General features: G+C 40.7%; 2 protein-coding genes and 1 long non-coding RNA gene across 5 annotated transcripts; 2 read left to right on the top strand and 1 right to left on the bottom strand.

Moving 5' to 3' along the window:
- Nucleotides 1-207: 207 nt before the first annotated feature.
- On the bottom strand, nucleotides 208-6743 carry LOC135614736 (uncharacterized). 3 transcript variants are annotated; one of them, XM_065112416.1, is made up of 7 exons: nucleotides 6337-6743; nucleotides 5683-5943; nucleotides 5472-5571; nucleotides 5037-5157; nucleotides 4184-4924; nucleotides 1409-3413; nucleotides 208-1061 (listed from the first exon to the last, which is right to left on the bottom strand). In XM_065112416.1, exons 2-7 carry the CDS (start codon nucleotides 5879-5881, stop codon nucleotides 643-645), a joined length of 3585 nt encoding a protein of 1194 aa, XP_064968488.1. In that variant the 5' UTR covers nucleotides 5882-5943; nucleotides 6337-6743; the 3' UTR covers nucleotides 208-642. The 3 variants fall into 3 exon arrangements, with proteins under 3 accessions (XP_064968488.1, XP_064968487.1, XP_064968489.1); XM_065112415.1 differs by having other exon boundaries at nucleotides 6371-6743; XM_065112417.1 differs by having other exon boundaries at nucleotides 5683-5937; nucleotides 6371-6743.
- Nucleotides 6744-10202: 3459 nt separating this feature from the next.
- LOC108953080 (uncharacterized) lies at nucleotides 10203-13923 on the top strand. Its single transcript, XR_010487316.1, has 6 exons — nucleotides 10203-10495; nucleotides 10608-10667; nucleotides 10859-10918; nucleotides 12673-12841; nucleotides 13225-13733; nucleotides 13821-13923. It is a non-coding gene; the product is annotated as an uncharacterized LOC108953080 (long non-coding RNA).
- A 577-nt stretch (nucleotides 13924-14500) lies between these two features.
- Nucleotides 14501-21697, top strand: LOC135614735 (stromal 70 kDa heat shock-related protein, chloroplastic-like). The gene is made up of 8 exons (XM_065112413.1): nucleotides 14501-15148; nucleotides 15874-16126; nucleotides 16240-16319; nucleotides 19044-19186; nucleotides 19295-19393; nucleotides 19701-19890; nucleotides 20475-20873; nucleotides 21085-21697. Exons 1-8 carry the CDS (start codon nucleotides 14609-14611, stop codon nucleotides 21484-21486), a joined length of 2106 nt encoding a protein of 701 aa, XP_064968485.1. The 5' UTR covers nucleotides 14501-14608; the 3' UTR covers nucleotides 21487-21697.
- The last annotated feature ends 232 nt before the right edge of the window (nucleotides 21698-21929 follow it).

Raw genomic sequence — 21929 nt, 5'->3', positions numbered from 1 at the left:
AAAGAAATTGTTACTCACATTTAATCCCCCTGACGAACAAATATGAAAATTTTCCTCCCCGAAAAACAAAAATTTATTGGATCAAGATACCGAAAAACTGGCCAGCAAGCTTTTCCTGTATTTCGTTTTGTTGCTGTTCAAGACGCGATTAGATAAGAGGATAAAACTAAAATCTATCACAATCCTCTCCGAAGAACAAAGACAAGGTATGAAAGAGGTGTTCAATGTTCATTAACCATTACAGCCACTTCAACTCGTGATCTTTTTGACTGATTCAAAGCCATAAAGAAGCACACCAAGAACAAAATTTACAAAAGAATACCGTAGGCGCATTCCTCCTGAAGAGACAGGAGAACAGCATCAGAGTATACAAGCGATCTAGCAAGAAAGATGTGGAAGCATGCCACAAACCTCTGATCCCTCTTGAGCTGATGCCAGGGGTATTCCCTTTACAGGTTTGTGTGGCATATTCCCGAGAATGAATCAAGATGGAAGCTCATGTGCTGCTACTCGTGAATTATAAACACCTCCTCGTCCGAAGAATATAGAAACCGGTGCTAATGCTATACTGAAGGAAATCCAACAAATAATGCATTTGCCCGTTGATTGTTGATCGTATCAACCAAAGGCAGTAGAAACTCCCTACATCACTGTGCAGTTGCACTTCGACTCCAGCTTTGGGGGCTTCACACTGTCAACCACTTGCGGAGCTTCAGCATTGCACGATGGAATCTCTGAGTTTCTGACATTGTTTCCCACCTCCGTAAGTGGCATCTTTTCAGCAGTTTCTGGTTTTTTTCGTCTAACCTTTTGTGAGTTCTGAATATATTTGTTGGATATATTTCGCAAATCCTTCCAATTGGAAACAGAACTTCCCACAAATGTAACTGCTTGATGAGAAGACTCATATAGAGCCAGCTCCTTCTCGATCGCAATTGTTGCAGCTTTGTAGGCCATATCATGGATGATAGAACTGCAGAAGAGTATTGTATCTGTTGCTTCTTCCAGGGTAAAACTTCTTTGCATCTGTTTCCTTGGAACTTCGACCGTCATGACTTGTTCTGTGAGAAGCAAGTGTCAGTAACAAAAGAAAACAATGATATCAGATATTCGTCCTGTGTACTAGACAAAGCACATACTGTAAAAACACCATATAGAGAGAATTAATTTCCTAGGTTCAACAAATCCCAAGAAGCTGCATAGAAAAAAAGATGGAAAAGCAAAAACAACACATATCTACAACAGCTGGAATCTGACAAGAATTCATCAAGCACAGAGTAAACATTAAATTTGTTTTACATTCCAGGATAGTGAGAGTAAAAATATTGACTTATAAACACAAAAAGCAATCACAATTTGACTAGAAAAGCTCATCACAAGATGTGAAATAACAAGTAAAGCTACGTACCATTAGAAAGATCCTTGGAAATAAATTCTAATTCAGAAAGCAACACATCTTTGTCAGATGTTGTGGAAATGCAACCTTCTTGAAAATTCTCGACAGTATTTGGCACTTGAGCAGGTGTACAATCATCTTGTTCATCCTGCAAAGTGACTTTATCATTTTGCTGTTCTGAGATCATGGCAGAAGGGCTATCTGTTGCAACACCAGAGAAACCATTTTGATGGCCAGTATCATTCAGCATATAATTGTCTTCGATAGAACATGAATCTGTTGTAGCAACCGGTGCCTCTATGTCTTCAATGTTGCTTTCGCTGTTGTTAAAAAGTACTTGGGTAGTGTCTTCACACAAGTCACAGCTCTCACCTAAATTATTTGATACAGTAGTATCATGCAATTGAAGACCAGGTTCTTCTTTTGATTGCAGTAACAAGTCATTTGATGCCAAAGATGCACCAGTATAGTTGGATACATCTATGTCTACAACAGTTTGCTCGATAGATGTGTGATCTAATGCATTTGAACATACATCTGTAACAGCTTGCTCCGTAGATATATGCTCTAATGCATTCAAATCTGCATCTCCAAAGGAATTACTAGGCTCTCGAGCATCTACTAATATCTCTACCACAGCATCATTCTCAATGACTTTGACAAAACTACAAGACACTTCTTTTGATTCATTTTGAGGGTGAACCAGTGTTTCTGTGACCGTACTATTAGTATCTGAATGTGAACCACAACCCCAGGCGCTAGTATGACTTTCACCTCTCACGTTTTCCATCTCACCCTTCCTGCTGCTTAATTGGCGCCCAATGCGGCCATCCAATTGTCCAGACGATCCCAGATCAATTGAGGAAGAAGCAGAAGAACTATCCCTTCCAAAACAGCGCTTCATGGCAGTCATATTATCTCTTTTATAAGATGGCTCGGAAAAAGGTATATTTGCAGCAGAAAAATTTTTTCCTTGCATGACAGGCCACTTTCTGCTGCTTGACCTATGCGCTAGAAGTACCGCAATGCCTGTGCCCTCAGAGTTGTCAACCTTGTCGCTTATACTGGGAGTTGGCTGTGCCTGCAGAGATTCACAGTTATCGCTAGATTCTGGAGCATTTAATTGACCTGGTACAAATACTTCCTGTTTAGGAAGGTTTTGTTGATATTCATGTTTATCACTAGATCTTGAAGCACTTAATTCACCTGGTACGAATACTTCTCCTTTAGATGGGATTTCTTCTCTTTTATTGCTCACCAGCAAATATAATCCACTATCTGCAGGGAAATTAGTTACTGCTTGTTCACTGCTTCGTTCATGTTGCCTAGGCCTGAGTTCGTTTTTACTCTCAGAGTGTGCAGACATTCCCATTTGGCTTTGCACCTTATGGCCCATTTTGTAATTTCCTTCATCTCGCATTGGGACTTGAATAGTCCCAGGTTCCTCCGACTCTATTAACTCATATGCATCAGAACATTCTTGACAAACATCCACATCCATATCCTTATAAATGACCATGAATTTTCTTCCACATTTTGAGCAAATACTCATTTTTTCCGCAGAAACAATCTCAGAACATTCAGCAGCACATGAAGAACCTGGACAAGCAATTGTTGTATTTACTGCATTACCATCACCTGTAGAACACTTCAAAATAGAGCCATCTTTGTTGGTCACACACCCATCAAAGAACTCATTACTACTTTGAAGATTTGCAGCACGAGTGTCATTACCAGTATCTTCGCCTATCTCATCTAACTTATCAAACATAAAGACTTCATCCTGGAAACCAGCATCCTTTTTCTTCTCCCATTCACTCTGATCATGGTCACCATCCTCCAAATAAGGAGCAACACTAGCGCCAAGCTCAGAACTCGCATAACTACTATTTGTATGAGAAGAATTCCTAGAAAACATGGGCCGATGCGTACTGTTTGCTTTTCCAACATAAAATGTGGTGGCAGGTACACTCGATAACAATGGCCTGAACATGTTTTGAGGAGTTTTATGGTGATCCTACGCATAAATAGAATATAGAAATTCAGTAAGTGCAAAGACAAGCACATTTCTCACTTACTCCATTCATATACAACAGAGGCAGCATGAATAGAACACAAGAAGTTGCATAATAACCAAAGCTTTGAATCAAACAGCAAAGATGTGCATAATAAATAGACTAAGAAATGGAGAAAACTCCTACAGTGGACAGAGAAACTTGAAAAATGTACAGATCAATACCAAGTGCACACACACAAGTAGTTGTACTCCTCAGCAAAGTAAACAAACCATCAGAAGACACACAAAAATATCTAACAAGTTTTAAAGAAATTCATAAGCAATTTAAAACACGTGAGAATTTCCCATTTCTTAACAGTGATAACATGCATAAGACTTTTTACCTTCATGTTTATATATTATATATTACAATGACAAGAACATTATATCCATGCAAGGTGACCACGTACACAATAGCTGGACAAGCCTTAAATTCAAGGGGTGTTCTACGAGACCAAAAAAAGCATTAGAATGATCAGAAATAGGATGTATTTTAAAAGTTGACATAGATAAATGAGAATGTTGAGATGAATTCTGGCAAGTTGATTGCAGCACGAAATGAAATTTAAAATAATGCTGTAGTTCAAGGGCCAACAGAAGTCCCCGAAAAAAGAAATTGAGTATAGGGAGATCATACATGCTGCTAATGCAACATGGAAAAGTAATGCTTGCACCAAACATAACGAAGATATGACCAGAACAGCAGATAAAAGCAATAAATGACACCTTACCATCTGTCTAAGTGCTGAATCAAAAGATCTTTTTGGTGCAGAACATGAAGAAGGAGATCTGGAATTTTTTTTGGAGAATCCCATAGCTCTAGTGTTTGCAAAATCTCTATATTTTCTTGTAGCAGCATTAGGAGAAACTCCCATGGATGCATGTGATTCAACATCATCTTCGCAGGAAGATGCTGCAGATGGCTTACAAATAGAGGTAAAGTGATCTCCTTCACTATTATGTGACGATCTGGCACTTCTAGAAGAAGATGGTGATATTGACTGCCTTCCGAATTTTGACACACAATTCCTTCCATTTCCAGATGCTGGAGGCGAACCCCGCACATGTGATGCTGGCCGATCAGTCAGAGAAGTTCGAAGGTTTGGTGGTGCATCTGTGGAGAAATCATGAAGACTTGATTGCCATCCTCGCAACTTTGGGGAGGCAGAACTTCCTCGGTTCACCTTTATGGGGGATGTTCCCCTTTTACCAGCAAATGCCTGCCCACTGGAACCAGTGCTCATCCTACGTAACGTGGGAGTCAAAGATCTTTGAGCAGGTGATGAAGGCTTGGCTGGAGGAGTGGAAGGTCTTCGTGAGGGTGTTGTTGGTCGAAGAACATGAGGTGGGCTTGAGCGAGGAGCTGAAGACGGCCTAGTTCTTGAATGAACAACATTATAACTAGATCCTGGAGATGGACTTGATCGACGTGGACTCGCACTGCTTCTGTTTGTTCTTGGAGTCTTTTCACACTATAACCACAGAAGAATGTCAAATACAGTGCCAGCAAAAGAGAAGAAAAGATGAAATGATTAAAAAAAAAAGTATCCCATACAAGATTTATATCACGAAACAGGATCTTACCATAGATGTTCTTGAAATTGAAATGGGTTGACTTCTTGCTCTACCTCTGGACACATTAACAGGTCGAGGCTCATCATCATCCAATGAAGGGAATAGGGGTGTATCAGGAGGAGTCAGCAGCCTGCTTGGTGACAAACAATTAACCTGTCATGACTTCGCATGGCTAAACTACCAACAACAGGTGGTACGACTTTGTTAGCTAACTGCAGCATGAATATACCAAAATTGACTCAAAAAGGAAGATCAGACGAATGGGGGCTATAATAATTGTCTACATAACAACCAGCACTTAGCTTTAGTTACATGCTTAAAGTTCAGCAAAAACATAGCAATAGCCCATTCGACATTGTGTGAGAATAACTGCCTCATACTGACACAATGAAAAGGCTAAGAATTTGTGATGATATGCAAAGTCTCTTACATGGGGGCACTTACCAGTCATAGTCATTTTTCTCACCATCTGCATTAAGTAGATCACTGCTCTCTCCATGAGCTGGTATGTTGAGCTTGAAATCCGAAATATATCTCAACTTTGCTGATGATGTGGAGAAGAAACAGTTGATGGTCCAGCAATAGGAGAATGAATAAAAATCCAAGCACAAGAAAAGCTAAAGAACAAAAATCAAGGGGGTAATAAGGACATTACATATGGAATCATCAAAATCATCGGATGGGTGCAGCAAGAAGTTATCTCTCTCACGGTTCTGCATCTCATTGAACAGGACCAGATCATCGTCCTTGGCTTTGAGAGGAAATCTATTCTCAAAACTGTGCCCCCTCTTGTGGGAACTTTCCATCCTGAGCTCCCTCACAGGAGAGGGCCTCAACGAGGGTGAAGGAGGCATCTTTCAGCTACCCAGTCCCCGTCTTACAAACAGGCTTGCTTTCGGCTCCTCACACGCTAATGCTAGTTGCCATATGCCAAAAAAGAAAACCCAAAATTGTGGCGTTAATGACATAGACTGGTAGACCAAGCTTGAGAATTACAACGTTCGAAACGAGCAATACAAGAGACAATTTTTGTTGTTGCGCTAAAGAACCAAATTGAAGCCATCGGCAGATTCAGCTGCGATGTTAACTGCTTTCTACCATTAAATGCGTAATGCCACATAGCAATAAAAGGCAAGATTATGCAAGCTAGTGCACATCAACATTTTCACACTTCAGATCGAAGCCCGCAGAAATTATACGTCGAATAGAAATGATTGGTTCGAGCTCAGCACAAAGCCACGACAAAACAAACAATTCAGGCGAACTTCTATCGAAAGCACAGAGAAGCTCACTCGAGCTACGGAATCACCTCACCGAGAACCCCACAGGTCATCGTTTCTCACCTCCAAAGACACCGACTGCTTCCGATCTCCTCCCGGCTCAGCCCTCCTCCTCCTAGGGTTTCTCCATCAACGGCGACGCCACCCGCAAAAGCCGGCTACTTTTCCGATTACCGCCTCCGTTCGGTACGAATTCGAGCCATGAACGGGCCGCATTCAGCGACCGGCGCCGGGATCGAGCGGCGGTGCTGATCGCGGAGGCAAGCGAGCAGCTTTCCCACGACTTAAGGGTCGGGGGAGGAGGAAATTGGGGAGATGTGGAAGGGAATCCAAGGGGTGGAACGCCCGGGGGGTGGGGGGGGGGGAGAAGACGAGAGCTCACCGATCTCGTAGGGTTTCGATCTTTCTTTTTAGCTTTTTGGTTCTTTCCCCCACCAAGTAGCTGTGTTTCCTCTGAAGCACGCTTTCGCTCTCTGTTCACCGCCGCTTACTACTTCCACCACCTCTCTCTATTTTTCCTCTTTTTCTTTATTTTTTAATTAATAATATTTAAATTACTAAAATACCCCTATCGGGCTTGAGAAAAATATAATTATAATATGTGAAAAAAAAATAACTTCATATTATAGTCTCTTTTTTACATATTTAAAAAAAATATTGGTATGGAAAAATTAGTTTTTTATGATTCAAACTCGGACCAAATATTTAATATCATAATTTTTCACGTAATTATAATTATAAGAAGATGAGGTCAAAAAATATAAAGTGAATTAATAGGAAATTAATATCATGTGAAGGAAATTAGTTCTGACTAATCAATGTTTTCTACTTTTCCTTTGTTGTTAAACTTACTTTTCTTTAAATTTAAGTTGGATTTAGTTTGTTTGAAGATTAGACTTCAATCTAAAGAGTGAATATTCTATTCATTCAATGGATGATCATATTGTGGCTTGAGGTTAATATGTTACAGTTTAATCATTCAAAACCACTTCATATGATCTAAGCACAGTGGGAGTAGAAGATCTAATGCATAGAACTACTCTTAAAGTACTTATTATACATATTAAAAGTAATAAAAAATAGTCTAATATGAACCCAAAAAACACAAAAAAAAAAAAAGATAAATCAAGCTTGTTGTAGAATAAAGAGTGGCTTAAGACTTGATTAGAACACACTCAACTGAAGACCCCATCACCAGAAAATATATATATGTATTATATATATTATCGTGGAAGGTCTCCATTGAAGCTTTGAAGATCCCACAAAAGTGAGAAGACACTGCTAACTAATTCCTTAGTCAACACCATAAGCATCCTCCACTGATTTCTTACTATATTCTTCTCTTATCAAGCCACCATGATAAGATAATCTTGTGCTATCATCATTCCTTGAAAGAGAATAAGTGTACAAGACAGATGGATCTGCAACTCATTTAATTATTGGAGAGAACCTTGTATTAAAAGTACTAATATTGACTTCTTTGACATGCATGCATATGACAACCAGTCTTTTGTCATATATGGCCCTAGGATTAGGTCACTTTCATCTGTTTTCATTTTGGTAATTATGCCACCACAAAATGCAAATTATCATGGTTGATTGGTAACATCACAAGCTTGCATATTTAGTGGAGTAATTTGTAGAGGTAACAAAGAGCAAGGCTAGTTGGAGTCTAGCAGACCTTCCAACCATGTTATGTTGCATGATTTGAGCAGACATGGCAACTAATGATTCTGATATTTGAGTAAGCAAAGTTAGACAGCTCCAACTCCAATCATGAACATGTTGAACAACACAAGTTTGAGTCTAAGTGGATGGGAACAAAAAAAAAAATTGATTAATTAAACCATCAACACCTCAGTCCTTAGTTAACTTGAAACATCTGCCTATTTAAGTTGAATATGACATCATTAACACAATCATGGAGGCAGAAAATTTATATGCATATTAGAGTCAATGAGGTGAGGTGATGATTCCTACTCCTGTAATTTATTCTTATTCCCACCCCACTTGTATAAAAAATAGGTTTCTCTATAACCCTATAAAAAATAAAATTATATTTTTATCCAAAACGATAAAATAGATCGAATAAATCTATCATGCCAACACAAATTAAAAATAAAAAATATTCTTCATATCATTTTCAATTCAAAAAATATTTCTCCTACTACAAGTGTTGATTTATGAATAAAAAATCCTTGGACGATTAACGATTTTTGATAATCACCTTTTTAAGATTTATATCGTAAGACCAAAATTCAAAATCCAACACGAATGAATTGACTTTGTAATTTAAATTAACAATTTATTCTTTTTGGACTAACACTAACTATCGAATGTCTAAACACTTAAGTAACCTATATTCTAAAGGTCATGAAATCACATTCTTAGTCTTAAATAATATTATGATAAAAGTCCATTTAAATAACCAATAAAGGAGCACACACCAAAGCCCAAGCATGGAGACTTTGGAGGATAGCAAAAGACTCAAGAGAGAATAGTGAATTCTAACTTTTAGAATTTGACTTGTTGGCATAGGAACAAAAGAGGAATATTTGAGGCATGAGGACTGGCATTTAATGTGGAAACAGATCTAGCATCTTTCTTTCCTTCAGCAACACTTGCAACGAGACAGAATAATCCAGAGAGGAAATCGGAAAACATGGGATACTCCATTTAAGAGTCACATCAGCAGAAGAAAAGGTTGATGGAGATGGGAAAGGCTTACGTTGGAGGTGAAAGCAAAACTGTTTCTTCGTCTGCCACGAACAAAGAAGGCTATTCCTTTGTGAAACGGAGGAGCACTGTGTCTTATCTGTGTAAGACATTCCTTTGTCTTCCGCGTGTGGTCACAGCGGAGGAAGGATAGGTAATATCTACCTCATGCATCACGAGTTGCCGTTGTTGTGTACGGTTTTCGCTGGCGTATAAGGGTATCGGATTGGACAATTCATCACGTACTCCGTCCGTACGACGACAAGAATCGGTACGGTGACGGATGATGATGATGATCACCGGAAAAGACACCGTCCACGGCGTGGAGATGGAGGGCGGAGTTCTTCGACTCAAGTTACATTCCTGGAATGCTTTAAGATCCGTTTTGCGATCACGTGATCTTAGATCGCTTTAAGATCCGTGCGAATCCACTTCGCAATTCGTGCAGGTGCGCTTGGAACCTAGTGCAAGGCAAGGACGCTCTAAGATTCGTGCATATACACGTGGCGTCCTACGGCGCTCCAGATATTTGATGCAGCTGGTGAAAGAGTCGAAAACGGTCACGCCATGCTTACCAGTCCGTCGTGCGGAGTTGGTCGAGCCATGTGTTGCTGATCCGAGCCCAACGAAAGTTGATCCTGAAATGCTTCAAGATTCGTGCGAATGCATTTAGAACTCGGTTGCCGTCGACACCGATGCTTTAATAGTCGTGTAACGACGCTTGGCGCTCTACCGTGCTCCGGATGCTTGATATAGTTAGCAAGGGTCGAGAAACGGTGACGCTATTTTTAGAAGTCGGTCGTGTGAAACGGTCGAGGCATGTTTCGCTGATCTTGCCATGCTTTAAGATTCGTGCAAGTACACTTGGTGCGATACTGGCCCAACCAAAGTTGTAATTAAAAATGCTTCATGACTCGTGCAAATGCGCTTAGCACTAGGTTGCCGTAGACAAGGATGCTTTAATATTCGTGCAACTACACTTGGCACTCTGTTGTGCTCCGGATATTTGATATAGCTAGTGAGACTGTGATGGAGTCGAGAAACGGTCACGCTATATTTAGAAATCGGTCGTGTGAAATTGGTCGAGCCACGTGCTGCGGTTCCGAGCCCAACCACGAGGGTAAGCTGGTTATCGCTCGACCTTGCCTCTCCTTTGCCCCCCTGCCCCGCTTATACAAGTCTTCCTTTTCATCCCCGAAGAGCGGAGTGAGGCAGCAGCGACGTCGAGTCCCCTCCAAGGTTCCGCGAACCCGGAGAGCGACGAGCGCGAGAGGGACGAAGAGAAGCAAGAGGAGCTCCATCATGGAGCGATAGTAATGCGCTCGATCCTGTAGCCTCTTCTCTTGATTTGCTTCCCTTTCTTGAAGCGGATTCTTGAATGTTCCTCTCCTCTGGGTTTGCTTCTGGATACGAAAGAAGGAGTCCGAGAGGAAAGAGGAGAAGGAGCGGAAGGAGCTGCAATCTGGAGGCAAGGTAATGTTCTTGATCTCATACTTCGCCTCTTCTCTCAGCCTTCTTTGTGTTCTTGAACGATTCTTCCTTATGGGCTTACTTGTTTCAATTACTTGTTGGCCTGAAACCAAAGATCGAGGTTCCCGGGAGAGATGAGGAGAACGGGCAGAAGGAACTCGAAGACGTAGCTAAGGTAATGCTCTTGATCTTATACATCGTCTTTTCTCTTCACTTGCTTCGAGTTCTGGAAGCGACTTCTGAATTCAATCATTGCGTTCAATCTCGTACTTCTTCTCTTCTCTTGAGTTTCATCTGGTTCTTGAGACGGTTTCTCGAATGCTTTTCTCTGATGAGTTTGCATCTATTGTTGCCGCGAAACAATAGATCGTGGAACCCAAGAGGAACGAGCAGAACGTGCCGCGGGATCTGGAGTACGGAGATAAGGTGATGCGCTCGTCTCTTGGCTCGATGCTGGAGTTATTGTAAGTGGATCTTGAATGGTGATTCTTTTGGTCCTGCTTTGTCAAGATCTTGGTGCTGTGACGAGGCATTGGAGTTGCATTGCAGCTATCATAGTTCGCTTCCTGATTCCTCTGGTTGTCTGTGATCTGTCATTGTCCCTTGCATTACGTTTTCTTGATTCTTTCTATCTTGTGTTTCAGCTTAACTTGGTTTATTGATGTTATGATGGATTCTGGATGGTTGTTTCTCGCTTAAATAACATCTTATTTCTTTGGCCTTGGTTCCCCTCTATTGACTGCCATGTAGACGATGTATCACTGCGCTTCTCTTGCAGTAGAACTTGTGCCATTACAAGCTGTATTTATACCATTTCGACTATCTTTGGTTTCTGTGGGTCCTAATATTCCTTTAACGTTTTGAGTCTTTCTTGCTGAGTCTCTTAGAATTCTTCACCAGCACCAAGATAACAGATATTCTAGTCATAATTTTACGGAATATTTTTCGTGAAGGTCATTCTAGCATGAGGATATCGGAAGTCGGAACCCACAAGATTTGCAGCGAGTTGTTAGCTAGAATGATCTTTTATTCCCGCCTTTATACGTTATTTGTGCTGGTATCTTTGGCTCGTTGGAGGTTGCCTCTCACTTGATTGACATACTTATTTCTTTGGCCTTGGTTCTTTCCCCTCTCTCGTCTGCTATCCGGTTAGTTCAACGTCATGCTTTCCTTGTAGGAAAATTTGTGCCATTATTTCTCTTACAATAGAATTGAACAATAAAATTGTACCATTTTATCTGTCTTTGTTTTCCTGGATCTTTATTTCATAACAGTTTTTGCCTGCATCTTCGAGCTATAAGTCAATTTGGTTTATAATTTCGTCGAACATTTTATTCAAGTTTTTCTTTCTTGTATATAAATCTTCAACATGACAGTTAAATGCTATAGCTAGAATTGATCCTTGGAAGTTATGGTTATTCTGATCCTGATTCCTGCATCTTATGTTACCTCCTGTGATAACTTTGATTCATTGTCATAAACTAATAACCTTGACTTCTGATGGTTTCAGTTATCTGGCACTGAGAACATCTCTTTTAGATTCTTCACTCTGTATTCTCCTACCCTGTTTCTTCAATTTCGTCTGTTGAGAGAAGGATTCAACTTAATTTCAATTCATGTAGATTTGCTTGTACAAATGTTTTATACTGGTGCCCTTGTTCCACATGTTGGATGCTTCCACTAATCTTCTTTACATTCCTTCAAGCCCATCTGAAAAAATTGTAACCTTTTTGAGTTATTTCTTGCATGTGATTCTTGAGACCTTTGAGAATGGGGTTTGTAGTATGAAAATTCATAGTTGGTCCAGCTGATTGATGTATTCTGGCTCATCTTATATATATTTGAATTGTTGAGGGTAATGTGTAGTCAAATTTAGTTACAAACTCGGAATCGTTGTTGTCACCCATTGTCATTTTCACAGGAGAACCTTTCAGCATTGGAAACAGACTATAAGCGTCAATTAATTCAATGGATGCTGTTTTACTATATCTTGTTTTCTAGTGATAGACTTTTGCAGATTCTTGACACTGATTATGCTACCTTCAGACGTGTTCAAAAAGATGAGATAAAATTCTATAGGAGATTTCTGTTTGCCTATCTGATCACATAATGATTTTTTTTCATATGCTTTTTCTACAACGTTAATGATTAAGTAGTCCTAAATTATATTTGTTTTTCAGCTAACATCAAGGAAAGTGTCATGCTTAATTGTGTTGTTCAAAGCAGCAGCATATCTGGGAAAAGCTAGACAAAGATGAAATAGACCTTATCTTTGCAAGTCTCGAGCAATGTAAGACTAGAAACTCTCAGTTTGGTGAGGATCGGACCAACTTCAATGAAATTTACTTGGTAAGCATGATATCAGTGAGTAATATCTTAATTTCCCTTCTGAAATGCAAATAGTATATTGTTAGATAATTTTCTTTATGATTTTATATTAAGTTATCAACATATTCTCCCTGCATACTAGTGCCTTCAGTGGCACTTTAAGAAATTAACCATTTCAAAAGAAAACATTTTAACACAGAAGAGATCGACGGCCTCTGATCGTTTAGCTAACCAATCCAGAATAGTTTTTCTTTTGCTATTTGTTGAGCTGTTCAATATAGCCTTCAAGTGATCAGACACAATTGACTTCAAGTGAGGAACATTAAAGCATAAGCATTACTGAATTCCATGTGCTGCTTCTCTTCGTTCCGTGTTCTCTAATATAGCCTGCTGTTGCTGGGCAGTTCTGCCCCTCTTTAAGGTGCATCGTGTTAGACAACTTGAGGCATAAGGAATTCGTCGTCAGACTATTTGGCCCACGAGTGACGGGAATAATCGCTTCCACAAATATATCAAGGCTTTGTCGGATCCACTAGGCGTGCAAATTCACGTGGTGTACGTTGATGGGAGACTGGACGAACATGTGAACGCTCCGATGCTGTCTTCTGATGACTTCGATCCCAAGGATCCTGACGTCCCTGATTCAGTGCCAAGCACCTCAGTCCCTGATCTCCTTGCTGTGTAGGACCGGCAATTATTTCGATGACGAGCACCATGACATTATCTACACCTGTTCAGATCGCATGCATAGCTGGGTAGTGCCACTAGTGATTCTGCCACCACCACCCATTAAGGTGATCGGTCCCATATCATTTCAACATTGTTTTGCACCTGCTTTCTGCTTGTAATCAATCAAAGTCTGTCACCTGAAACCACACATAGAATGTGTGATTTACAGCTCTATTAATCGTAGGTAGGTGTAAGACACTCATATATTTTGATTTTTTTATTTTTGGTGTCTTCTTGCAATGAGCATCTCAACTTTGTACTCCTCTTTCAGTGATCGCCACTAGCCAGTCCATCCCATGCCATGCGATGATGAAGATGATAGCAACCCGGAAAGTCAGGTTAGATTATCACGTGTATGTAAAATGTATACACACATTGATGTTAATATATATATATATATATATATATATATATATATATATATATATATTCTGCTATTTGTTTCTATGAATTATTGAATTCAATCACCTTGTAGATTATTGTTCAATGAAATTCGCTTTTACTAGAATCGACAGCCTTTTACATGAAGTTCATAATTCTATTATCTTAGATTCATAAAAGCGATACTTTTAGTTATCTCTTTTTAATTTTGCCCCCAACAGAGAAACAACTGGGAGACTCTGTACTGCGAATATGCCACGCAAAAGATGCATGGTGGTTGTACAAACAAATCACAAACTCTACCTTCATCAGCTGTTGGCAATTAAATTTCTTCATATTAACAAAATAAAAGGGACATGTTGTGAGTATTTGTTTGTTTGGGGTATTCATGTGATCGAAGCCAGTCGTGTCTGCAATAACATTTCATGCGCTCAAGCTACACTGGCCAGTATTTGTTGCGACCTCGAGATTTCCGTTGTCGCCTTCCTACCACAATGAACCTTTTCGACCTTCCCAGGACATTCCAGAACCTGCCACGTGCCTCCACCAACCGCCCATGAAACCCCTCGACTCTACCTCTGCTCGCCTTATCCCCTGGCCGAAGTCGAAAACCAGAACAGAGCTCTGCCTCCGTCTTCGTCGTCTAATTTGGGCTACGGTTTCTTCCGTCGATCGTCGATGGCGTTTTCCGCCCAAATACACGCTCTCGGCTCCCCCACCGCCGCCGCCACCTTTCCTTCCACTAAGAAGCCCTTCTCCTCCTCTGCTTTCCTCTTCTTCGGTCCGAACGACATCAAAGAAGCCCGCCTCATCATGCGGAGGAGCAGCCGTCGCCGCGGCGGCCACGCTCCTCTCCGCGTGGTTTGCGAAAAGGTGGTGGGGATCGACCTGGGAACCACCAACTCGGCCGTGGCCGCGATGGAGGGCGGGAAGCCCACGATCGTGACTAATGCCGAGGGCCAGCGGACGACGCCATCCGTGGTGGCGTACACCAAGAACGGGGACCGGCTTGTGGGTCAGATCGCCAAGCGTCAGGCGGTCGTGAACCCGGAGAACACCTTCTTCTCGGTGAAGCGATTCATCGGGCGGAAGATGTCAGAGGTGGATGAGGAGTCGAAGCAAGTCTCCTATCGCGTGGTGAGGGATGAGAACGGGAATGTAAAGCTTGATTGCCCTGCCATCGGCAAACAGTTCGCAGCTGAAGAGATATCAGCTCAGGTATATTTTGTTAGTCTTATTCCTCCTCTGGCTTCTGTTAAGCCATTAGTCTACATTCGCATTAAGATATACAACTCGGTTGATCCATTGCTGGATCCTGTAATTGGCATGAGTTTTACTCTTTCTTTGTATTGATCGATTTGCCGTTGGTTTTGCTTCGTCTCATACTATCTATTATGAACTTGCTCCAGTCCAGTGATTGGCTTCTAGGTAAGTTCCTGTCCTACGTATCCTTTCCTTTGAACTCCAACTGATAGATTGGAGTTTTATTCTCTTTGTTGTTATGATTGGAGCGCGTAGCATTGTTTCATTGCTACATGCACTCCTGAAGCGTCTTATCTGTATTTTTGTTTCTAGTTTTGTTGCATAAAGTTGTCTATTGTTACACGTTTACTACTCTATCAAATTGACAGTATTGTTACTTATGGTCTTTGGAGACAGAACAGTCACATTTAAATTCGTAATGTAAAGCTTTCTTATTGGAAAGAAGTGGGAATTATAACAAATAGCATATACGTCTCATTTTGATGTCAGAAACCTTGGCATTATAAAAAATAGTTGTCTACTGTGTATGCATTTACACTTTTTTTCTATCAGAAACTAGCCTTAGTTCTTTCTCATTCAAGTTGGCAATCTTAGTTTTGCTAGTTTGTATGGCCTAATGACAGTGCTACGTATGCGTTGCTTTAATGGTCCGATGTTGAAAGCAATTTTGTGCTTTTCAGGTCTTGAGAAAGCTTGTGGATGATGCATCTAAATTTTTAAATGACAAGGTTACCAAAGCCGTGATTACAGTGCCTGCATACTTTAACGACTCTCAAAGGACAGCAACAAAAGATGCTGGGCGTATTGCTGGTCTGGATGTCCTTCGTATCATCAATGAGCCAACTGCTGCATCATTGGCATATGGATTTGAGAAGAAAAATAATGAAACAATTCTTGTGTTCGACTTGGGAGGTGGAACTTTTGATGTTTCAGGTATTTTTTTTCTTTGGTTTACTACTGGTCTAAATGATTTTGGTTCTCTTTTTTGTAATGTGCAGATAAGTTAGCTCATATCAGTTAGTGATCTCTATAATATCATCTTACAGTTCTTGAGGTTGGTGATGGTGTGTTTGAGGTGCTCTCTACATCCGGAGATACCCATCTCGGTGGTGATGACTTTGACAAGGTATGCCATATTTCTTTCTAAAGAACCTCAATTATCTGTGTAGGAAGCCTTTTTATGAGCTTGATTTATCACATATAACTACTCGGTCTCACTTACTAGATGGATGGTTTTTATCTAATCTGTTTCACTAGATTCACAAACTACTTATCACGCAGAATGTCGTGGATTGAAAAATGTTTGTTCATTATATTGAAATTGCATTGATCGAGCAGAAAAAAAAAAACAACGTTGATACTTTCTCATTATTTATGCAATTATCCATTAAGCTTCCCATTCAAGTGGCCGTTTAAATCAAAATTGTGAAGCAAATAATTCATTTTAAAGACGAAAACAACATAAGAAAAAAAGGTTGGGGGAAGAAGGATACTTTGAATGATGTACTAATTAAAGCTGGGTTAAGGTTCAATTTTAGTCCTTGTGGTTTTGACCATGGATCGTTTAAGCTCCTATGGTTTACTCGTGTCTAAAATAATCCGTACGTTTTAAAAAACGTAACATATAAGTCCCTCCCGTCAAGTTTGAGTTAACAGACTGTCACGAACGGTCGTCGCGCACCCGTAACAACTCCGTTCAACGAACCGTTCGTCGCTCACACCCGCATGTACAGCTGCTTGACAGCATGTTTTCTCATGGTTTTGGGTCATTTTGCTGTAAATATGTAAGTTCGAACAAGCTGCAGCGTTACAAAAGCGATCGCTCACCGAACCGAGCAAAACAGTCCCAAAACAGCCCAAAACGGCTCCGTTTTCGCGTGCCGCGGGAGGTGAGCGGAGTGCTGCCTCCGCTCACCAAAATGTCAGCCATCTCAGCACCCAGGAACCCCCCGGGTGGCACATGGCTGGATGGGGCTTCGGTTATATACCGGGCGTTGAACACTCTTTCGCAAGTTCGCACGTGACCTTTACGGGAACTTGGTTTTGCGCCCGGGACCAGGTGAGCGGCTGTTTGTGGGCTTGCAGCTGTTCGTTCATCCTTGAAAGCCTTGTTTTCCTCCCTCTCCCTCTTTTCTCTTGTGCACACAAGGTGTTCGACGATTTGCTTGTAAAGCTTCCCTTTTCGCGAGACTTCGGGACTTGTCCGTTGCTCGTTCTTTCGATCTAACTTTCTTTCTCTTTTACAGGTCCTTCGGGACCTGCGAGAGGTTACAAAGTGGCTGATCCTTGCGGAGCAAGATCGCAAGGGCGAAGCGCGACTTAGGCAACGCAAGCTAAGTTCGCGTCTTTGCCGCACGGGTGACCCGCGACTTTGGCAACGCACGCTAGCTTCGAGTCTTTGGCCGCAAGGGTGCCTCACGCCTTAGGCAATTCCAGCTAAGGTCGTGACAAGACGTTAGAGTCTGCTTACGTAACGTGTTGACTCACAATAAAAAAATTAATATAATGACATGTATAATTTAAGTTTAAAAAAATATTAAGGTTCATTTTAGCCCTTGTGGTTTTGGCCATGGAGCACTTAAGCCCTTATGGTTTATTCGTATCTAAAATAATCATTATATTTTAAAAAACGTAGCATATAAACCCCTCCCGTCAAGTCTGAGTTAACAGACATTAGAGCTTGCTTACGTGACATGTTGACTCATAATAAATCATTAATATAATATCATGTGTAATTTAAGTTTAAAAAATGATTAAAGTCCATCTTTTCGAGGAAGAGGAAGCGATGGAGACTGTAACGATAGACGAAGGCGAAGAGACAGAAGTAGTAGAGGCCAGAGGTGGAGGTGAGGGAGAGCTGGACCACAACGTTATAGGCACGACGGATAGGGACGAAGGAGAGGACAAAGTGGGAGGCGGTGGGGACAAAGATGTTTAGAAGGACGAAGAGGGACCAGGAAATCATTGCGTGCCTAGCGTCGAATTGTTCAATGCTCATCCATCTGAGGCGAGACCGGAAACTCCTGAGCTCGTCGTCATCGCAGGAGAGGTTACATGCATACATCGCCCTGCTAGGCAGCAACGGCTCGATGCTATTGCTAATGGTCGCTTCCACGACGACGCATTCTTTCGCCATTGATGATGGTCTCAGTTTTTTTTATAAACTTAAATTACATTTGTCATTATATTAATGGTTTTTTGTTGAGTTAGTATGTCACGTAAGCATGCTCTAACGTTTGTTAACTTAGACTTGACGAGAGGGGCTTATATGTTACATTTTTGAAAATATAAGGGTTATTTTAGACATAAATAAACCATAAGGGTTTAAATGGTCCATAGCCAAAATCATAGGGGCTAAAATGGACCTTAATCATTTTTTAAATTTAAATTATATATGTCATTATATTAATGGTTTATTGTGAGTCAGCATGTCATATAAATAGACTCTAAAGTCTGTTAACTCAAACTTGATGGGAAGAGCTTATATGTTTCGTTTTTGAAAATGTATGAGTTATTTTAGACATGAGTAAACTACAAGAGCTTAAGTGGTCCAAAACCAAAACGACAGGGGCTAAGATGGACCTTAACCCATTAAAGTTTATTGAAAATATTTCTTTACTGATTGTTTTCTTTTACACAAAGTGCAGCCTCTATTAAGGCCTTTTTCTTCAATCTCTTTTCATCAATGGAAGAGTTTCAAACAAGTTGATGCGTCTATCTTCTACTCTATGCAAATGTTTTCTTGCTCTGTGTTACATGTGTTCTCTTTCCTAGTCAGTGCATATGTTTTCTCGATAGTCTCGTACTCTCTGCAATTGAGTTTTATACAACATACTTATGTTTTGAACAGAGAATTGTTGACTGGCTTGCTGCAAACTTTAAGAGAGATGAAGGTATTGATCTTTTGAAAGACAAACAGGCCCTTCAAAGACTCACTGAAACAGCAGAGAAGGCCAAGATGGAATTGTCTACCTTGACTCAGACAAATATCAGGTTAGGTTCTTCTACTATCAAGTTTGCATTTGCAATATCATTCTTCTGAGTATCTCTTTCCTTTTTACTTGAGGTTTTGTATGACTCACATATTTGCTTTTCTTACAGTTTACCATTTATTACAGCAACTGCTGATGGCCCCAAACATATAGAGGGTACACTTTCAAGAGCAAAATTTGAGGAATTGTGTTCCGACCTTCTTGATAGGTATCATCTACATTTCCATGTTTGGATGAGGTTAACTGATTGAGATATTTAATTTCAAACCAATATTATAACATGCCGGTTGTCATTCCCCTCGTGCCTTTATTTTCTCCTAATACTAATTTATTAATATAATTGTTCTATTGTTTTAAACTGATTTTGCTTGACAGTAATTACTTTCCAGGTCACAATTTATAAGTGTCATCAGCATAAATGTTGTACTTGGTCTTTTTCAGCATGCTCTATGGTGTGATTTTGTACTTATATTTTCTTATTTCCCCCTTTCCAAATTGCTACTTGGAATTATCAGGCTTAGGACTCCTGTGGACAATGCCCTGAAAGATGCAAAGCTTTCATTCAAGGACTTAGATGAAGTAATTCTTGTTGGTGGATCAACTCGAATGCCAGCAGTTCAGGAACTTGTTAGGAAGATGACAGGAAAAGAACCTAATGTTACAGTCAATCCAGATGAGGTTGTCGCTCTTGGTGCTGCTGTCCAGGTTTGTCCTTCATACTTTGGCCATTTAACTTCTGCAATTCATCTTTATTTAAAGAGAAATGTGCCTAATAGATTAGCTATTATGTTTTGTACTCGACTTGAAATCTTTAGAGATGTTCCTTCGAGTGTAACTCTTTTCTGCCCCTCGATTCACCTTTTCTAAGAATTCAACACCTAGGTTGGCATACAGATCTGTGTTCCCATGAAGCCTTCTCAGCTTGATTCGTACTATATCATTGACGCCATATTGAGAGAGACAGGCTCTGTTGACAATGTTACTCTACTTGAAGTCGGCATAAATAATGCTGGTTGAATAAGAAAAAGAGTTAATGTAAGAAATGTTAGTGAGGATTACTGTCCTAAGACTGAAGAGACTTGTCATTCACTTTGATGTCTGATATGCTCCATTAGGTATATAATTTTGACTGTTCAAGAAATTCATCTTTTTAATCTGCTAATGTCAAAGGCTATGTTTAGCATTGACTCTGAAGGAAAATATACATGTGTGAAGTAGGACGTCACACCAACTACAGATCTTTATTTGGAGAAGGCTATGTTCAACTTTGTATTGTTTGCTTACTGCAGGCAGGGGTATTGGCTGGCGATGTCAGTGATATTGTTCTTCTAGATGTTACACCGCTGTCTCTTGGTCTGGAGACATTGGGTGGGGTGATGACAAAGATCATTCCCAGGAACACAACATTGCCAACAGCCAAATCAGAAGTCTTTTCTACAGCAGCTGATGGACAGACCAGTGTCGAGATAAATGTTCTTCAGGGCGAAAGAGAGTTTGTGAGGGACAACAAATCACTTGGCAGCTTCCGTCTTGATGGTATCCCACCTGCCCCACGTGGGGTCCCACAGATCGAAGTCAAGTTTGACATTGATGCCAATGGCATTCTTTCTGTTACTGCTGTGGACAAGGGCACTGGGAAGAAACAAGACATCACGATTACCGGGGCTAGTACTTTGCCCAGTGATGAGGTATGCTCATTGTCACCGCTTCAGGCAGAAATTAGCTTTTACTGCATGGTGACAATATCTAATCCACCAACTGCATATTTAAGATAGGAAATTTGTTCTCTGCCTTCGTGTCTTGGAACCGTTTCATTGTTTTATAGAAATCATTCTGAAACTTAAATGCAAGTTTATTCTATTCTGTCTGTATGGATCTGATGTACCTTGTATCGATCAGGTGGAGAGAATGGTCAAGGAAGCTGAGAAGTATGCCAAAGAGGACAAGGAGAAAAGGGAAGCCATCGATACTAAGAACCAATCTGAATCTGTGATCTACCAGACCGAAAAACAACTGAAGGAGCTTGGAGATAAAGTGCCTGCTTCTGTCAAGGAAAAGGTGGAGGCAAAGCTCAAGGAGCTTAAAGATGCTGTTGCCGGTGGATCGACCCAGAGCATGAAGGATGCCATGGCTACCCTGAACCAGGAGGTGATGCAGCTTGGGCAGTCACTTTACAACCAACCAGGTGCTGCTGGAGCTGGACCTGCTTCTGCGGATGGTGCTGGATCTTCTGCAGAATCACCTGGCAAGGGTCCCGACAACGGTGATGTGATTGATGCAGATTTTACTGACAGCAAGTGAGGCCGCACCTCCTATAAATATATTGGTGAGCAGGACTTCCACAAAATGTGCATAGAGTATGGTGTTTACCCAGGTCAGGTGGGGATTCAGACACAGGACTAGGGAATTAGGCCTGTATGGAACTTAATCCCACCTTTCCTTGTATGTTATGGAATTATAGAATGAGGTACATAAAATAGGGTAAAGCTCCCAAAAGGCAATTATTTGTGCATCAAGATTTTGTAGGAAACTAATTTTGATCAGTAGTCGATCATGGATCTGTAAGAGACGACTAGTGAAAAAAGTGTGATAAAGATTCGCACCCGCAAATCTTCTCCGTCTGGCCATTCAAGGTTCCTGGTAAATCTGGCCTCCCATTTTCTCTTTCTGCTCAATTTAGAAAGCAGTTTGTACATTTATTGGATTGGATCTCCTCTGCTCTATTTAACGTTCTTGTTGAGAGT

Source organism: Musa acuminata, chromosome BXJ2-6 (genome assembly GCF_036884655.1).
Source record: "Musa acuminata AAA Group cultivar baxijiao chromosome BXJ2-6, Cavendish_Baxijiao_AAA, whole genome shotgun sequence".
Lineage (NCBI taxonomy): Eukaryota > Viridiplantae > Streptophyta > Magnoliopsida > Zingiberales > Musaceae > Musa > Musa acuminata.
The sequence above is the reverse complement of the archived record's forward strand: the minus strand, read 5'-3'. Positions and strand labels throughout refer to the sequence as shown.

What these genes read in the sequence shown, in the direction of transcription:
- LOC135614735 (XM_065112413.1), top strand. Translation starts at nt 14,609, where the DNA reads ATGGCGTTTTCCGCCCAAATACACGCTCTCGGCTCCCCCACCGCCGCC. An exon ending in TGGAACTTTTGATGTTTCAG is followed by an intron (nt 16,127 to 16,239) that starts GTATTTTTTTTC and finishes ATCATCTTACAG; the next exon opens with TTCTTGAGGTTGGTGATGGT. An exon ending in TTGACTCAGACAAATATCAG is followed by an intron (nt 19,187 to 19,294) that starts GTTAGGTTCTTC and finishes CTTTTCTTACAG; the next exon opens with TTTACCATTTATTACAGCAA.
- LOC135614736 (XM_065112416.1), bottom strand. Translation starts at nt 5,881, where the DNA reads ATGCCTCCTTCACCCTCGTTGAGGCCCTCTCCTGTGAGGGAGCTCAGG. An exon ending in TGATTTTGATGATTCCATAT is followed by an intron (nt 5,572 to 5,682) that starts GTAATGTCCTTA and finishes CCACATCATCAG; the next exon opens with CAAAGTTGAGATATATTTCG. An exon ending in GAGAAAAATGACTATGACTG is followed by an intron (nt 5,158 to 5,471) that starts GTAAGTGCCCCC and finishes GTCACCAAGCAG; the next exon opens with GCTGCTGACTCCTCCTGATA.